The sequence below is a fragment of the Chamaea fasciata genome, unplaced genomic scaffold (assembly GCF_029207755.1).
Source record: "Chamaea fasciata isolate MVZ Bird 193981 ecotype frontalis unplaced genomic scaffold, bChaFas1.0.hap1 SCAF_6, whole genome shotgun sequence".
Classification (NCBI taxonomy): domain Eukaryota; kingdom Metazoa; phylum Chordata; class Aves; order Passeriformes; family Sylviidae; genus Chamaea; species Chamaea fasciata.
Genome location: NW_027094091.1, coordinates 72,625,971 through 72,642,053, shown reverse-complemented (window position 1 = coordinate 72,642,053; position 16,083 = coordinate 72,625,971). Strand labels below are relative to the sequence as shown.

The following is a 16,083-nucleotide window of genomic DNA, read 5'->3' as shown; positions in this document are numbered from 1 at the left end:
AGGCTGCTGTAGTGCCATCAGCACAAACTCTCAACCTGACTGACTTCTACTTCAGTGACTTTGAGCTGTCAGACTTTGAAACAACGCTGTGCACAATTCGAATGTTCACAGACCTCAACCTGGTGCAAAATTTCCAAATGAAACATGAGGTATGGTTGCTGGCAAATATTGCCCCACAGAAAGAGACAGCCTATTTATTAGGAATTCAGGGTAGTGAAGTGATCCCACAGTCCACAGAATTGGACATCTGTATTGAAGAGTCATTAGCAAACTAGGAAGGTATATGAAGAACTGGGGGCTGTCCTCAATTTGGTTCTGCTGAAGGATTAGTAATTTTACAGTCTATGATTAATGGACTAGAAAACAGAATACTGAGGAGGGAGAAGACAGCAACTTCTCAGGAGGTGAAAATCTCTTACAAAGAGGACAATAACATTGTTCATTACTTCCATATGAGGGAGCAATTATCTTAGTCTTTCCCTACAAAAGAATAGATTGGAAATTAGGGGGAGCTTTATGGTTATGAAGATAGTAAAGACTGAAGCAGATGATAAATTAGATGGGCTGTGGGAATTGCTCTGAAGGTTTTTACCAATACATTGGTCAGAGGTGGTCAAGACAGGTAAAATAAAAAATCTCTTCAGCCTCTTCCACTCAGTGCACACAACACCTATTTGTAGAAACCTTCATTTTTAAATATCTGATTTTTGCTTTATAACCTTTTTAACACAACCATCAAAATTTATATTAAAATGCAAGATTAATTTGTAGGGCTTCATAGGCAAACATATTAGTTAAAGAAAACATGTCTTTATTTTCTATATCAGCAGTTTATAGACCAGTTTAGATTAGTAGCAATCAAGGGCCAAAAGTGCTGTATTACCTAATCTGATTTCTTGAATATCCTAGTACTTAGCTTCACCTCTGTAGTAAGGTCAACAACCTTAAGGAGTATTGTCTCAACATCATATTACTACCTGACCTTCATACCTGTCACTTCCTTACAAAAAGAATGTAGGAAAAAAGTATTTATTTATTTTTATATATTTATATATATTTATATATATTTATATATATATATATAAATTATAACCCACAATTTCTAATACCGTTGAGTAAAACATCCAGGACATGCTTTCCTCCTGCATAAAAAAAGAACCTGCCCTGCAATGTAGTAATCTTTCTATCATACTTATTTGCTTTCCAAAATCCAATTCTGCTTGGGTTTTGACAAGCTGATAGGAGGGAAAAGCTGCCTGTTCATTTTCAAAACCATTCTTAAGAGGACTCAATAAATGAATAAATTTTCTTAATCAAATATGTCATTATAAACAAGGATTTTTTTTCTCCCAGGTATTTCAATATACCTCAGTTTCTGAATTAACAGCAGTGCTTCTGACACAAACATTTAGCCATTAGCAATAAAACCCCAAACCCACAAGTATTATGCACTCAATTAGGAGCTGTACTGGTGGGTGTAATCCTGTTCTTTTCTATGTTCACGGTTACAAGCATGTTATATTTGAACTTAAAATTGAGTTAAATGGAATATTTTTTCAGTAGTAGAGTTTCCAAGTGGGATTAAGAAAGTTTGAATGTATTAGAAAACTGTTTTTATGAAAACACATCTATGTGATGCTGTTTCTTAAAGGTTCTCTGCAGATGGATTTTAAGTGTGAAGAAAAACTACCGGAAGAACGTTGCTTATCACAACTGGAGACACGCCTTTAACACAGCACAGTGCATGTTTGCTGCTCTGAAATCTGGGAAAATTCAGGTACATTTCCAGTTCCTCTACTGAGACAAATTCTCTAATGATGCACAGCTCTGATTGTCATGTCAGTGAGATGTTCATCATTCCATGGTATTGCCAGTGGAATCTTCTGCTGAAGTCATCTGGCTGTGAGGGCTTGGTTTGTGAAACTGCTGCCATGGTTTTTTGTTCCCCATTTCAGTTAAATCCTCTGGAAGCGGTTATTGGGATGTTCCCAATGGGAATATCTCAAATAAGGCATGTATGTGGTTATGTCCTTTTTTAAAGTTAATGCTTATGCTGCATGCAAGTCAAAAAAGTGGAGAAGAAAAGGCTGACCCATTTTCAGGATGTTTCCTTAAAATTTTCAACAGGAATTTAAGTTCAAATGCAGAGCTGAGTACAGCTTTAGATAAACAACAGTACATAAAAACATAGAAATAAATATTTAAATCTTCGTTCCGATGCTTTTGAACAACTTTTCAACCTTTCACTTAAAATGACACAATTAAAAAAACAACCTAATAATTCTGATTAGGGCTAGATGGTCCTCTTATTAAGTAAGATACCGATTCTAGATTCTTCCAAAACATGTTTTTAGATTTTGGTTTTATATCCTTGTAGGCAACAATGTTTCTGTTCATTGTGAATAAATGTGTTTGTTCAGTCTGATTACAGACAGTTGTTACTAGTAGGTTTATACTGCTTTAGAGTAAGCACTGCTGAGAGCCTAAATAAATCCCTTTTGTAGGCCAAACCTCAATACCAATGAGAAAGAGGCATTTCTTTCTTCTACAAACTTAATCTCACTAATGAAAATGACAAAAGGTGCTAGAAGAGACCAAGGCAAGGACATCCATATTCCTTCCCTGTTGGAATGGATGTGGTAGTTTTGCTCTGTGTGCAGTCGAGCAATCTCTGATGATCATGATAGTTTGCCTGCTATTTTTGGAATCCTGACAGTCTCCACTGCAATTTCCATAAATTGTTTATTCTTAACTACACTGGATTCACTCCCTGCTGATTCTCATGTCCTAGATTCTTGAGTCTGAACAGCATTGAACGTAACTTAATTTTTTTCGAGGGGAAAGGCAAGTGTTGGGAGATGCATCTTCCTAGCAGGAACATAAAATCAGTCCTTTTCAAACTGAGTTGTCTTTTGCCTGTACTAAGAACAGGTCTTATTGTTTAGAAAGCAGATGTAAAATGTACTAAATAAAACCCCAACTCACTTCTGGCATAACTCTGCCTACAGAGCAAACTGACTGACTTAGAAACGCTGGCTTTGCTGATAGCAACTCTGAGCCATGATCTGGATCACAGGGGAGTGAACAACTCTTACATACAAAGGTAAGTAGGTCTGAGAGAAGTTAAATAAAAATAAGTGAGTGAACCAACAAAAGCACACAGCTAAATTAGGTACAACCGGACTGCTTTGATGATGTGGGGCTGTGCAAAGGAGCAGGTTTTCACGGAGCAGAAAGTGCAAGAACGGGCAGAACCATTCATGATTTCAAAGATGCACAGCCTCAGTTGCTGACTACGATGGCAGATTAAGTGAAGCCTTTGTCTTGCAGGGACAGCGTTTTCCTGCTCCCATTCTCGAAGTCCCCTCCCCCACTTCCCATAAAGTGACAGCAGAAGGCTGCAGCTTCCAAGGGACAGCCTGTAGGAAACGTGCAGCTTTTCAGATCACTCCCTGCCCAACCCAGTTGTTCCCTTCTCGTCCGGGCCAACACAGCACTGAGATCTGCAGCCCCCTGATACAGAGGTGTCTCCCCACTGTTCTGAACCCAAATTGTTTAACTCTTGGTTTAGCCACTTTATTCCAGAATTCTAAGTTGTTCAGAGTAAGTTACATGATTAAAATCATATTAAAAATGCATGGCTGTTTTGCATTGATTGTGGGTTATCTGTACTCTTCAACTATAATCCAGTCTGGAATTACAGAAAGGCCTTTACAGTGCAAAAAGGCAAAATATATTTAAAACATTGAAAAAAAATTTACTAAACAAAATATTTTGGTTTGAAGTTACCAAAATGAAATATCTGAACAAGTCTAAAATTTTCCCCATATTCTAATCTTTAACTGGGTTTTTTAGAATCTATTAGTAGTTTCAAATCTGCCCAATCCAGTGAATTTGGTATCACTTCAAATAACAACATACGAGACTTCAGCTGGTTTAAAGCATGGCTCAATGTGATTCCTATGATATGGCAGTGTGTCCTGGTCTGACCAGAGCTGGGCAAAAGATACCCAGAAACGTGTACTTGTATCTTCTTCTGGCAGAGCTGGAGAATGGTTTTGAAGTGACCTGTGAAGAAGTGGTTTGCTGTTCTCACTATGTGTAAAGTAAGATAGTAGGGGAGAAAAAGCTTATTTAAGGCACAGAATACTGAAAGGCAGAAAATAAGTAAGCTGAAGCAGAAGTCCTGCATTTCAGATTTATATGTTTGGAGTAACACTGACTGATGTGTAAAAAAAATTTAAAAAAAAAAACCAAAACAAACAACCTCCACAACATTAGAAGAGTGGACTTTTTCTAGCTTGGTAATAGACGATTCCAGCAGTGACTGTAGCCTCACAGAGATTGGAACTAGTTAGCTATTTTTTGCTTTATTTATTTAAAAATAAATTTCCTGGAAGACATCTGGAGATGCGTCATCTCCTCTCAAAAATGTCCTGGGAAAGTGTCATAGACAGCAAAATCTACACATGCTATAAAGCCGAGATGGCTATAGCTTAATAATTTCTTTCTCAATAGAAAGTTCCATGAATTTCTTTTTTTAAACCTAAATACAGAAGTTTTTATTTCTAGGAACAGATCCCTTTTGTTTTTTCCTTTGAAGCAGGGAGAGTGGATATTCAGTGTATGATTCTTTTCTTAAGCAGCAGGGTTTCAAAAACTGAAATGGTCCTGGCAGTAGAAGTTACAGAAAGGGAACTGCTTGAAGGCTTTTTGGTAGTTTTGCAGGGGAGTTATTTTCTTTTTGCTCCAGTCCCCTATGCAAAGTAGGAAGAACAGAAAGCTGCATAACCAAGACCCTGTGCTCAGAAAGCCACAATGCCCTTTGGCCTGGAGTGGGGGTTTTAAAGAAGTGCTAATACAGAGTTGGACCTGAATTTATTTGCAGCCCCAGCCAGGGTCTGCGAGTACTAAGCAAGCTCTAGTTTGGAGCAGTACTTGGGAAGATAACCTAAGAGATTTCTCACGTATTTCTCTCTCCAGTCAGGATGAACTCTGGGAGACACACTATGCATCCTACTTAAGTCAATGGGAATTTCACCCAGCATGTGTTGGCACCATCCTGTGGTTTGTTTCCTTACAGAAACACATGAGTACATTTGCTCTATGCCCCTTTTGTGGTGGTCTCAGAGGAGGTGCTGGGCAGCCAGCCCATATTCCTCAGGGGCTTGCATTCTTTAATCTCCCTTTCTGTGTTTTTGTTTGTCTTTCCATCTTTCTCTCCACATTTTTGTGCTTCCTAAATCCCCAGAGTCTCCTCTTATGACTTTTATTTGAGCCTCTGTGCACTCACTCACACAGGGACCCAATCCTGCAGCCACTAAGTCTTGTGAATGGTCCTTAACCGTACAGAAAATCTCATGGAATTAAATGCTAAAAAAGAGCTACTGCCATGATTAAATATTTGTAGGTCAGATTATAATTAGAGTAATAGGTCCAGGATCATCAGCAAAATAGCTTTCCAAAAGAATCCAGATTTAGTTGAAGAGATGATGTGAGCAATGTGGGAGCAGGGGTTGAAAATTAAGACAGAACAGCAGAAACCAAGAACTGTATTATTCAACAAGGAGCCGGGAAAAATTGGAAATCCTCAAGAAAGGAGGAGTTTCTGTACTTGGCCTAAAGGTACTCAAACAGAAAATTGTATTTTCTAGATGAAGATACTTTTAAGTTTCGCATTAAAGTATTTTACAATACAATACTGTACCTATACAATTGGTTTCCTGCTATTTTTCACTGTCTGTAGTAGAATCAGTGTCACTGTTGGCCTCTCAACAGTTTCCCTTTAGGATTTTACCCTGGGCAAAGGGTAGGTAACAATGTTGCAGTAATTTGGTCATGACAATAGTGGTGATGAAACACCAGTACAGTTACTAACACTAGGAAATTACTTGATCGACATTTTGGGCCCAGCGCCATATTGCACTGAGGTCAGCAGGAATTTCTCCATTGGTATCAGTGGGTTTCCTATTAGGTTTGCATTATTACAAGCTGAGCTGACTAAATATGCCAGGTGAGTGTTTAAGAACGTGTTACAGAAACCAAAACTGTCTCCTAAACTGTGCTGGTGAATGAACTCTTGGTGTTACCTTTGCTTTCTATACAGGAACTTTCACTCCTTTTGAAACCCTGTATTACATTCTCACTCCTTGTGTGCTGCTGGTCTCTACAGGCAGAGAAGGCAGAAAACCAGAGCAGTCAGTGCTCTGACAAAAGAACAGCGTTATCTTTTTATGTGTATTTCTACAAAGGATGTTAAAAGGGAAGTTATTTCTGGATCACTAATATGATTGTCTAATTTGATTCCTCCATCTTTTTCCTCCTCAGAAGTGAACATCCACTGGCTCAGCTGTATTGCCACTCAATCATGGAGCATCATCATTTTGATCAATGCCTTATGATCCTGAATAGTCCAGTGAGTGCCACATTCCTGTGTGTGCTGAAGGAAACTATTTCTATTTTTAGCTTCTGGATAGAATCCCACCCATATATGTTCTTAAGTGCTCTTTATTCCTTTTTGGGTAAAGAAAGCAAATGCAGCAACATGGAAATCGCAGTTCTGTTGCTGGGTGCCACCAAAGCCTCCCAAGTGCTGCCTGATAAAGGAAGCCTTGCTAACATCCTTCTGAGTACCCGCTTCCTTGGACCAAAGGAAACAAAAGGCTTTGCTGCCATTTTCATGACCTCTGACGAACCACCAAACAAACCCCAGTCCTTCCTCTCTTTTAAAAAACATTCCAGCCTGCACATACACAAAGCAGTCCTGATGAGACCAAACCAAACACTGCTCATGTTGACATTCCAAAGCCAAGCCAAACCTAAGTTTAGTAAATATGCAAATAAAACTACATTCTTCTGGTTTGATGTTATTAAGTAATCCTCAAGGCCAGTTATTTAGCATTCACAATCCTTTCAAAGGACTGCTCCTTTTGTACCACAGGTTGTGGTACTTCTGGTATTGCAGTGATGCGTTCCTATTCAGATAGGCAAATAGGGAAAAACAATGGAGGCAAGTTCCATTTCACCAGCACTTTGGTTTAACAGGGGGCTGCTAGCTCATATTTCTATTAAATAAGTTATTTATGCTGCTTCATAAAAGGAAAATATTTTCATTTACTAGAGGTGTATGGGCAGGTATAGGAATCTGTTACAATTCCTCTGCCTCAGGGAGGGGAAGGAAGAGGAAAGGGAAGCTGTGATACAGCCAGTAACAAATTTGATTTGAATGAATGAAACGGACCTGAAGGCTTTGGTGTTGCTCTGGCTTGCAGTTTCATTTTGTAATAGAGATGATGTTGCTGCTCTGTAGCTTTCTGCCATTACTGAAGAAGACTGGAATTTTTATTTTTAAACTAGGGAATCTGCAAGAGGAAGGAGAGTAAAAGAATGACCTCAGATATCAGCAAGCTACTCATGATGATTTGGTAACTTAGAGACACTTCAGTAAACTGGTGTGCTGTTCCCCATTTTACTGATAGCACTGTTTCTGGCTTTTTTTGTAAAGGGAAATCAGATTCTCAGCAGCCTTTCCATTGAAGAATACAAGGCTACACTGAAAATGATAAAACAAGCCATTCTTGCCACAGACTTGGCACTATATATCAAGTAAGTCAGAGGAAACTTCGGCTGGATAATCATTGCTGGGTATTAGCATCATGTCAACATCCTGTGAAATCCTTTGTTTTAACTTCTTTTAAAGGAGAAGAGGAGAATTTTTTGAACTTCTAAGGAAGAAGCAGTTTAATTGGGAAGATCCCTCACAAAAGGAGCTATTTTTGTAAGTAAAAGCAGAATAATGAAGAAGTCAGTAAGTATTAATGGGTACCCAATTTCCCATCCCGTGTTGCTGTGAACTTCATTAAACCCAGCAGGTCTTTGTGCTCTGGGCTGTGCAAGCTGACATTGTCATGTAGGTCACTGAGCTCCCTGGGTCCGAGTGTGCAACCTGTATAAGAAACTTTGTTAAATTGGATGGGGAGTTACATTTATAACTTTTCTTTCATTTCACTTGTTTTTCTGACTTGATGTTCCTTGAAATTCTATATTCTATTTTACTAGTCACTCGACTTGGTGACGACATACGTTTCACATAGAGTAATTTATCCCTTTCTTTCTGTTTGCTCTGTAGAGCAATGCTGATGACTGCTTGTGACTTATCAGCCATAACCAAACCATGGCCAGTTCAGCAACGGGTATGTATTCAATTTTTAAGATTTCCTAAAAGCAAACTGCATTAAAGTTTATTTCCTCCACCCAGTTCTCATTGCAAAGGCAGTGGTGGAATGCAGAGCTGGAGTCTCACAATGTGTGGGGGGGACTAATATGATATATCCTAAGGAGAGATAGGAACCATTCTTTTTTGCTGGTAGCAAGCAAACTTTTAGAGCTCTCAGTGAGTGAAACCTCTTACAGATTGCTGAGCTTGTGGCTACTGAGTTCTTTGATCAAGGAGATAAAGAGCGCAAGGAACTCAACATAGAACCCACGGTAAGTGGCAGAATCACCTCTTGCAAAATGTCTTTCAGAAATGGCACTTAAAATTTCTCCCGCTGACCACAATACAGGACCAGCTCCTCCCCTGTCTTCCTTCCTAGTAGTCACTTTTGCTCTGTGGTTCCAAAACACCAACAGTGTGTCATTATCTCTGAACCAGAACAGACAGTATTATTTCCTTTAAGTCACTGTTACTAAATTGGCTAGGAAATACATTCCTTAATTGGTACCTATATGCAGTTATCCAAACCCAGTAAGTTTGCCTGGTTATTTGGGCTCTGTCAAGCCAAAGCCAGCCTCCTGAGGGAAGTCATGCAGTCCAATTCCCTTCATTGTAACATCTGTAAGGATACCCCGCTGTGCTGAGCTTGCTGTGCTGTTGAAGGTGTTGCTTTTTAATTCCAAAACTCTCTTTGGTTTTGGTTGGGTTTTTTATTTAATGCATTTAAACACAGAACTTGTTTACCTATCTGCAGGATCTAATGAACAGAGAGAAGAAAAACAAAATTCCCAGCATGCAGGTTGGATTCATTGATGCTGTTTGCTTGCAGCTGTATGAGGTATGGTGCCTAAGGAAGAACAGCAAATATCTGAAACCAGAGCTGCTCCCTGGTAGACACAGATTTACAATTAGAATAAAAGTCAAATTAAAAACTAGCCCCTTAGTTAGAAAATGCGTTTTATTTTATATTACATATGGTTCATTATTCTGTTGAAGAAATCATTATTTTAGTATTTATAATTAGTTGTATATTTGTCTGATTAATGTATTTTGTCAAAATATTTTTTAAACCTAGTTAAAATGCTGTGATCTGTGCAGTTGGTGTTACGTCCCTGGTTTATATTCTGGATTATCAGGGAAAGTCACAAAACTAATGCCTTGACCTCTAGGGAAAGAATAGTATCCAGGAAGTGCATTGATAGAAAATGTTTCAAAGTTTTAAAGAATTCAGAATTTGTCATACAAAAGGCGACAATCTCCTATGTATAGGAAATTGACCCAATTTTAACACTTGCCATCCCTTTCTTTTCCTTCTCTTTCATCACACACCAAAGCATTGCATGAGATAATTTGCTGAAACGCTTCTTTGTCCTGGTCACAAACAGTATGAGAAGCCGCTGGGTCAAATATAGTGTGAAACACAACATAATGACTTCTGGGGTTCTTTTAAACCAGTACAACATTAGAGTGAAAGTCTGTTTATTTGAACTGTAGCAAGTATTTTACAGAAACCAAGGTGAGATAAAGAAAGGAGATGATAACTGAATTCTTAAGAACCTTCCAGTGCGAGGAACAGGGTGATTACTTCAGTTTTTCCTTCTGACACAATAAACTTTTTTTCTAAAAAGAATGTACATACACCAGTTCAAAGGAAACAGGGATAGAGAAAGGGAGCTACTAGCTGCTGTCCCTGAAAATCCAGTGTTTCTGTGCTGTAGAAATTGTCAGGAAAATAAGGCAGCCTTTGCTTTGAAGCCTCAGAAAACTGTCTCCAGTAGGAGGCAGGCCACTGAAAGAAGAGTGAGTGTCTCTGCAAAGGTACAGATTGGACAGATAGAAAACACTTGAACAGAACACCTGAGTAGGCTTGAATGCCCACAGTTCTAGAGCCTGAATATCTATACTTCCTCCTGTTAGGGGAGTGCTTTACCTTTCCATTGATGAAAAGACCAGAAAAACTGGAATTATTTACTCTGAAATATGCACTGCTGCTGATACCTACAGTTACCGAGTGATCCTAGTCAAATTGTACCCAGCTCTTGTGTTAGGTAACCAGTGCAGTTAATGATCTACAGGTCTTCCCCTAAATTCAGAAATCTGAAAAAAATACGAGAGATGTGTTTTATTCTCCCTTTTTAAATTAAAAATGGAATGCAATCTCTTCCATGTTCTCTGTTTATTTCAGGCCCTAACGCACGTGTCAGAGGCCTGCTCCCCTTTACTGGATGGCTGCAGAAAGAACAGGCAGAAGTGGCAAGCTTTGGCTGAGCAGCAAGAGAACCTGATTAATGGAGAAAGCAACCAAGGCAAACGGAACTGAGATGCTGATTTCACCTCCACAAGCTCAAGTTCACGTAGGAGACACAGTAATAGGGGAGTACTGCATTTTGCTGAACACTGTATGAATTTGGCTTATGTTTTGCCACTGCTGTATTATTTTTTCCACATTTCAAGATAGAGCATGACCGTGTAGATGCCAAGGTTATCTGAAGAGAGTATGTTTCTTTTGTTACATCTGACTGAGATGGAAGAAGACCTGCAGGGGTGGTTTTTGCTACCCCACCCCACAAGAAGGTACTGGTGCAGGCACTGACTGTGCTGAGAGCCTGTTGCTTTACAGATGTACATAGTTGTTTAGTGATCGTGTTGTGGCCAGTATCTGAAAGACTACTGCATTTTGCACCTTTTTCTCTCCCTCTTCCCATCTTGCTGTGTTACATTATCAAAGTATTGAGCAGTCTTGCCTGTTCTCTTTCCAGAGGTTCAGAGCAAAGATTGGGACTCACTCTGGGGAGCCTATTGCAGCATAAACTATTGCTAACCTCTCAGAAAGCAGAACTGGGCTCTGAGGTGAAAAGCCCCAGAATCTGTACAGCCAGTAGGGTTTGGGTTTTTTCCATATTAGATGGATGTCTTAGCAAATGTGTTATATCAGCTGAAGAAATTTCTAAGACCTTGAGAATTATTAGGCAATGGAAGGCTTAAGAGTTTTGTGGAAGAGTTGCCCGAGTTATCCATGCCCAATGGAAACTGCCTGAAGACCAATGAAATGTCCCAATGTAATTGACAGGCTGCTGTGGAAGAACAGCTCCCATGGAAAGCTGCAAGGAGCACACAGAGAAACAGAAGCAAACCAGGATTGGGTTTGTAAGCTGGTTTTAACTTCATTTGGAAGTTGATTTTAACATCATCTAACTAACAGACTGGATCACAGGCAGAAGAGAATGACTGCAAGAGCAAGAGGTGAAAAGCTGAATCAGAATGATGCAGGAAGGGCACGCTCCTGATGACCATCAGTGGCTGATTCTTCAGGCCAGTGCTACTATGAAATGGCTATGACCACTTAGAAGAATGTTTTATGTTAACATCTCTTAAAAACCATTTTTAACATTAGCTGAAAAAAATTAATCACAGTGTCTTGAAGAAATAAGAAAACAATAATACCAAAAGCAAAAATAGCCAAGAGTGCTACAGGGTTTTGCCATTTGTGAAGCATTAATGTTCTGAAAAGTAAGAAATCAATTAACTTGCACTAGTAAAAAAAAAAAAAAAATTGATGTATTATTTAAATGAAGATGATTAATAAAATGGTTTTGAATAGAGAACCAATTAAAGAAAATATCCCCATTGGACAAATCCCGAAAGAGGAATACAAGGAGAGTACTATTCTTTAGGTAGACAGGATAAGGAGATGAACGTCAGCAGTCTAAAATGCATTAGCAGCACACGTAACTTTGGCTGCACAGAGACACGCGAAATGTTCCAATTTTTTAATCTGTAATAATGATTTTTTTTTTGTTAAAATCAGCAACTGTGTTTGGCAAAAGTAGCACATTTGGCATTGCACTTTGAGGTGTGGGAATTTAGTTCTATCACAATAATCCAGGAAATTCTAGTTGGAAACTGCAATACATTCTTCTTCCCAGGAGACTGTCAACCCAACCTGTAAGAGCTGGTTGGAAAGACAGGGAAAACTCCCCCTTTTTATCAATTTTTTCTTTTAAATAAACCATGTCAGAAGCCAAGAAAAGATGAAGCAAATGTTTCAAAATGTTTGACGAGACTGAGTTATAAAGTTGACACTTGTTTTTAATGTAGAACAAGGTATTCTGACAGCAGCATTTCTGCCACCCTAAATTATTTGTCACTGATTAAGTCCTATCTGAAACTTCTCTAGCGAGCACCAATAATAAACTGTTGCAGCTGTGAATTTGAAAACATTTTTCTATAAAAGTATTTCTCCTTATTCTGTCCCCAAAAATAATAATAAAAAAAAAAAAAAAAAAAGAGATGGATTTCAGCACTGACTAATAATTCCAGGACTGCTGTTTTGCAGTACTTTGTATGTGCATTTCTGTGCATACACAGTATGCAGGTGACAGCAGCCTGCCTGCCCTGCCCACCCCCCCCCCCTCCGCCCAAACACAACCCCCCCAAGAAAAGTTTTAGGTACTTTTTGATAAATAGAAAACTTTGCTTCAGGATTTGCATAGTCCTTGTATAGTCTTTTCCTTGAGTGCTTGAGATACTGAAATATAATTATTATGTTAACTGATGAGATACATATTTAATATAAATACAAATATATGTATATAAAGGTGTACTCTTGCTATTATGGTTGAGACTAGTAACTCATGGTGACAACACAACAGCATAACTATGATGCTATCACAGTGTAGTGATGTAACTTTGACATTAATATTCCAGTATTTTTTTGCTAGATTGTGTGTTCAGCAAAGCTTTATTATAACTAAATTTATAAATGCTACAAAGAAGTGCTGGATTCATATCTTTGACTTGAAAAAAAGGGCATGATGTTACATTTTTTTAAAGGTTCACTTAAAATGAACAGTTATACAGTATGTGCATATATTTAATTACATATCTGTATACATTTATCCCACAGAATCTCTTCCACTATAAATGTTGGAACATACATATAAATACGGTTCCTAGTAAATAAATATTAAAGTAACACACGTGTATCAGTATATATTTCTACAAAACCAAAGCCTTTAAACTACTGGTTTAAGAACCTTAAAATCATAGAGTGCTGTATTTCATGAAATTCAAAGCCTTTACACAGCATTTTACTCTGCCTGAAGGCAAAATCAGTGTGCTGGTTCTGTGTCATGGCTTTGTTTGAATCATTTGCAGAAACTGCTCCTTCCTTTCATAATGTAGATAGGGGACAATATGGGGGAAAAAAACCCCAAACCCAGCCTGGCTGCAGGTTTGCTGCTTGAAGTTCACTACCTTCAGCATTCAACATTTTCAAAGCCAGCTGGTGGATTACAGCACACAGCTGTTATTAATTTCATCACAAGCTGTTTATCTCATTATTTCAGTCAGCTCTCAAACACCTTCTCCCCAGTTTATATTGTCTAGTTGTAACAATCAGTGTGGCTTACACAAGAAAGCAGTTAAAATGGAGTTTATCACTTTGTCATTTCAGCCTTAAGTCCATTGAAACCATTGTCACATTTTTGATTTAAATCTCTGGGTACAAGAATTTGTCCCACTAATTCTTAATGCTCCTCTCAATGAAGACAACTAAATTAGTATCCTACTTGATCTTAGATACAAACGTGTTCTGTTTTAAACTCACTCCACAGCACAGTTCAATGCTTAAAATGCACTTTTATTTCTCGATTTGTTCTGAAAAAAATTACTTGTGTTAACGTACAGAAAATTACTGATTGACCCTTACCTCCTCTAATTCAAAATATCAGTGAGGCTCTTGAGCTGTAGGTACCATTTCTTTTCCAAGAAATTAGCCATACGTGCAATATTAGCTGTAGCAGGCCTAGGTTTTCTGTTATCTCACACAGTTAAAGAAAGTAGGGGAGAAATAACGTAATGGTGATTTTGGAGACTGTTAATTTTTAATTAGAAGCAATTTATAGTTAAGAGCAGATTACTCATATCTTCACAGAGCACATGTACAAGTGAGCTACTGATAAAAGGAAACAATTAATTTCACTGATGATCAGCTGATTTCTCCTTAGAAGAGAGAACCAAAGCCTGTTTATATGCATCACCTCCTGACAATTGCATGCATCTTTTGAATTCCAACCCAATACATTTTACCTGGTAGTGGCATGAACTGACAAATTCAGGACACCTACCTAATTCACACATAAGGCTTGTCAAAATTACCAGGTAACTGATTTTCCAGTCCCTTACACAGAAAGATAATGAAGAATCAGATCTAGGCCATTAAAATTAGAGGAGTGATCCAGCTGCTGTCCTTTCCAGTTATGCATAAGAACAGAGCAAAGACTTTTTATGGAAAAAAACGCCTCACTTATAATAAATTCAAATGTTTGTAAAGGTTTTATAAAGACCTCATATCTCAAGCAAATTTATATAGTAGTATTTGTTCAGAGTCTTATCTCTGTGATGCTGCAGCTTTTTTCTTCATGTCAAATTACATGCAGTTTACATTCCACAAGGTTTCAGCTTTATTTCCTGGACCCTGCTGTACTTTTTCAGGGGCTTACACTAATTTAAAACGTAAGCCTGAATAGCAGAATGAGTTTGGCCAGAGTATGATAAATAATGAGGCCTGAGTTTTTTGGTTTGGACTTTGACAGGAAGAAGAAACATCCCTGAATCTGTTCTGGTAATTAGTGACACTTGCTAAATGCAGCAAATTGTGACAGCAGGATATTTTGTCTTGGTCTTTGCAAGGTGAATGGAAATTGCACAGGAAAGTTTCTTTTCCACATAAGGAAGGTTGTTTCCCTAGAGAAACTTGTATCTGAGTACCAGGGTTTGTAAATGTGTATTTATGTGACAATGCTCTGTAACTGCTAGCTCCCACTCACTCCCACAGCACGAGCTTGGCATGCCAGGGCCTCACACAGGCTCAGATGCCCACCTGAGGTCAATACTGTGGTTCCCATTTACCTCAGGGGGACCTGGGTTGAACTGTATAGAAAGAATGGGTCGAATGCACCTTTATTTAACCTGTCAAGAGGGACCAAACCCTTACCCTTGGTGACAGCTGCCTCACCTGCTCTTTGCTAGGTTCAGCTAATTCCCACTGATGCCCAAGGTACCTTACAGCTGTAACTGAAGTTAGAATTTGAGTCCTCTTTGTACTCACATGGCAGACACCTGCATGTGTCTCTTAAAGAATGTAGTTTGAAATGCACTGTAAATAGTTTTAACATACATTCCTATTATAGTTTAATAAAAACCTTAATCACAGTCACTTGTCACTGAGTTTGTCCATTTGTATTCTATCTTTTAAAATTACCCGAACAAATATATAGTTTCTGGGCACAGTATTTTTCTACTAGGTTAAGGGGTTTCTCTGTATATTATGTTTTGCCTTTAAGCAGTATTAAAGTCTTCTGAATGTTATGTGTTCTCTCTTGCATCTGTCCCATGACTTCTTAGAATAAAGCACGTTACATTACTTAAGAGAATAATTAGTCCCCCTTATTGTACAGCTGCTAGAGAACAAAAGGGTCAGCTTATTTTCTGTGGTCAGACTGCTGCTTGTTACTTATTTCCTCATTCTTCTCTTTGTACCGTTTTCATGCTTTTTAAAATAAAAATGACAATGTCAAATTTTACTGTTTGTTATTATTAATATTGAGGTGTGATTTTCAGTGCCTGGTTCAAATCATTGCTTCTGTAAATTTACATTTCATAGTAACTTCTCTATGTCCTAGAAATTCTGAAAAGTATCTGTTAATATCAAGATACTTCTGAGTACTACTGAGATCAGCCAGCAGTGAAGTAGATCTTGTTTCACAACCACAAAAAATAATTCAGTGCCACTGACCACTAGAGAGCACTGGAGCTGCACCTCCTGAGAGCTGTCAGAAACCAGTTTATTTCTGACAGAAAGCAGA

General features: G+C 38.3%; 1 protein-coding gene across 6 annotated transcripts in view; it reads left to right on the top strand.

The window, feature by feature from the left end:
- PDE5A (phosphodiesterase 5A) overlaps positions 1 to 15,801 on the top strand; it is a 106,096-nt gene extending 90,295 nt beyond the window's left edge. For all 6 annotated transcript variants that reach the window (XM_066184876.1, XM_066184877.1, XM_066184875.1 and 3 more), the window contains 10 exons: positions 3 to 149; positions 1,652 to 1,777; positions 3,009 to 3,103; positions 6,328 to 6,415; positions 7,505 to 7,605; positions 7,700 to 7,777; positions 8,129 to 8,192; positions 8,413 to 8,487; positions 8,970 to 9,053; positions 10,401 to 15,801. In XM_066184876.1, the coding sequence (XP_066040973.1) occupies positions 3 to 149; positions 1,652 to 1,777; positions 3,009 to 3,103; positions 6,328 to 6,415; positions 7,505 to 7,605; positions 7,700 to 7,777; positions 8,129 to 8,192; positions 8,413 to 8,487; positions 8,970 to 9,053; positions 10,401 to 10,535 (993 nt within the window). In that variant the 3' untranslated portion in view covers positions 10,536 to 15,801. The remainder of the gene's footprint in view (positions 1 to 2; positions 150 to 1,651; positions 1,778 to 3,008; positions 3,104 to 6,327; positions 6,416 to 7,504; positions 7,606 to 7,699; positions 7,778 to 8,128; positions 8,193 to 8,412; positions 8,488 to 8,969; positions 9,054 to 10,400) is intronic.
- The last annotated feature ends 282 nt before the right edge of the window (positions 15,802 to 16,083 follow it).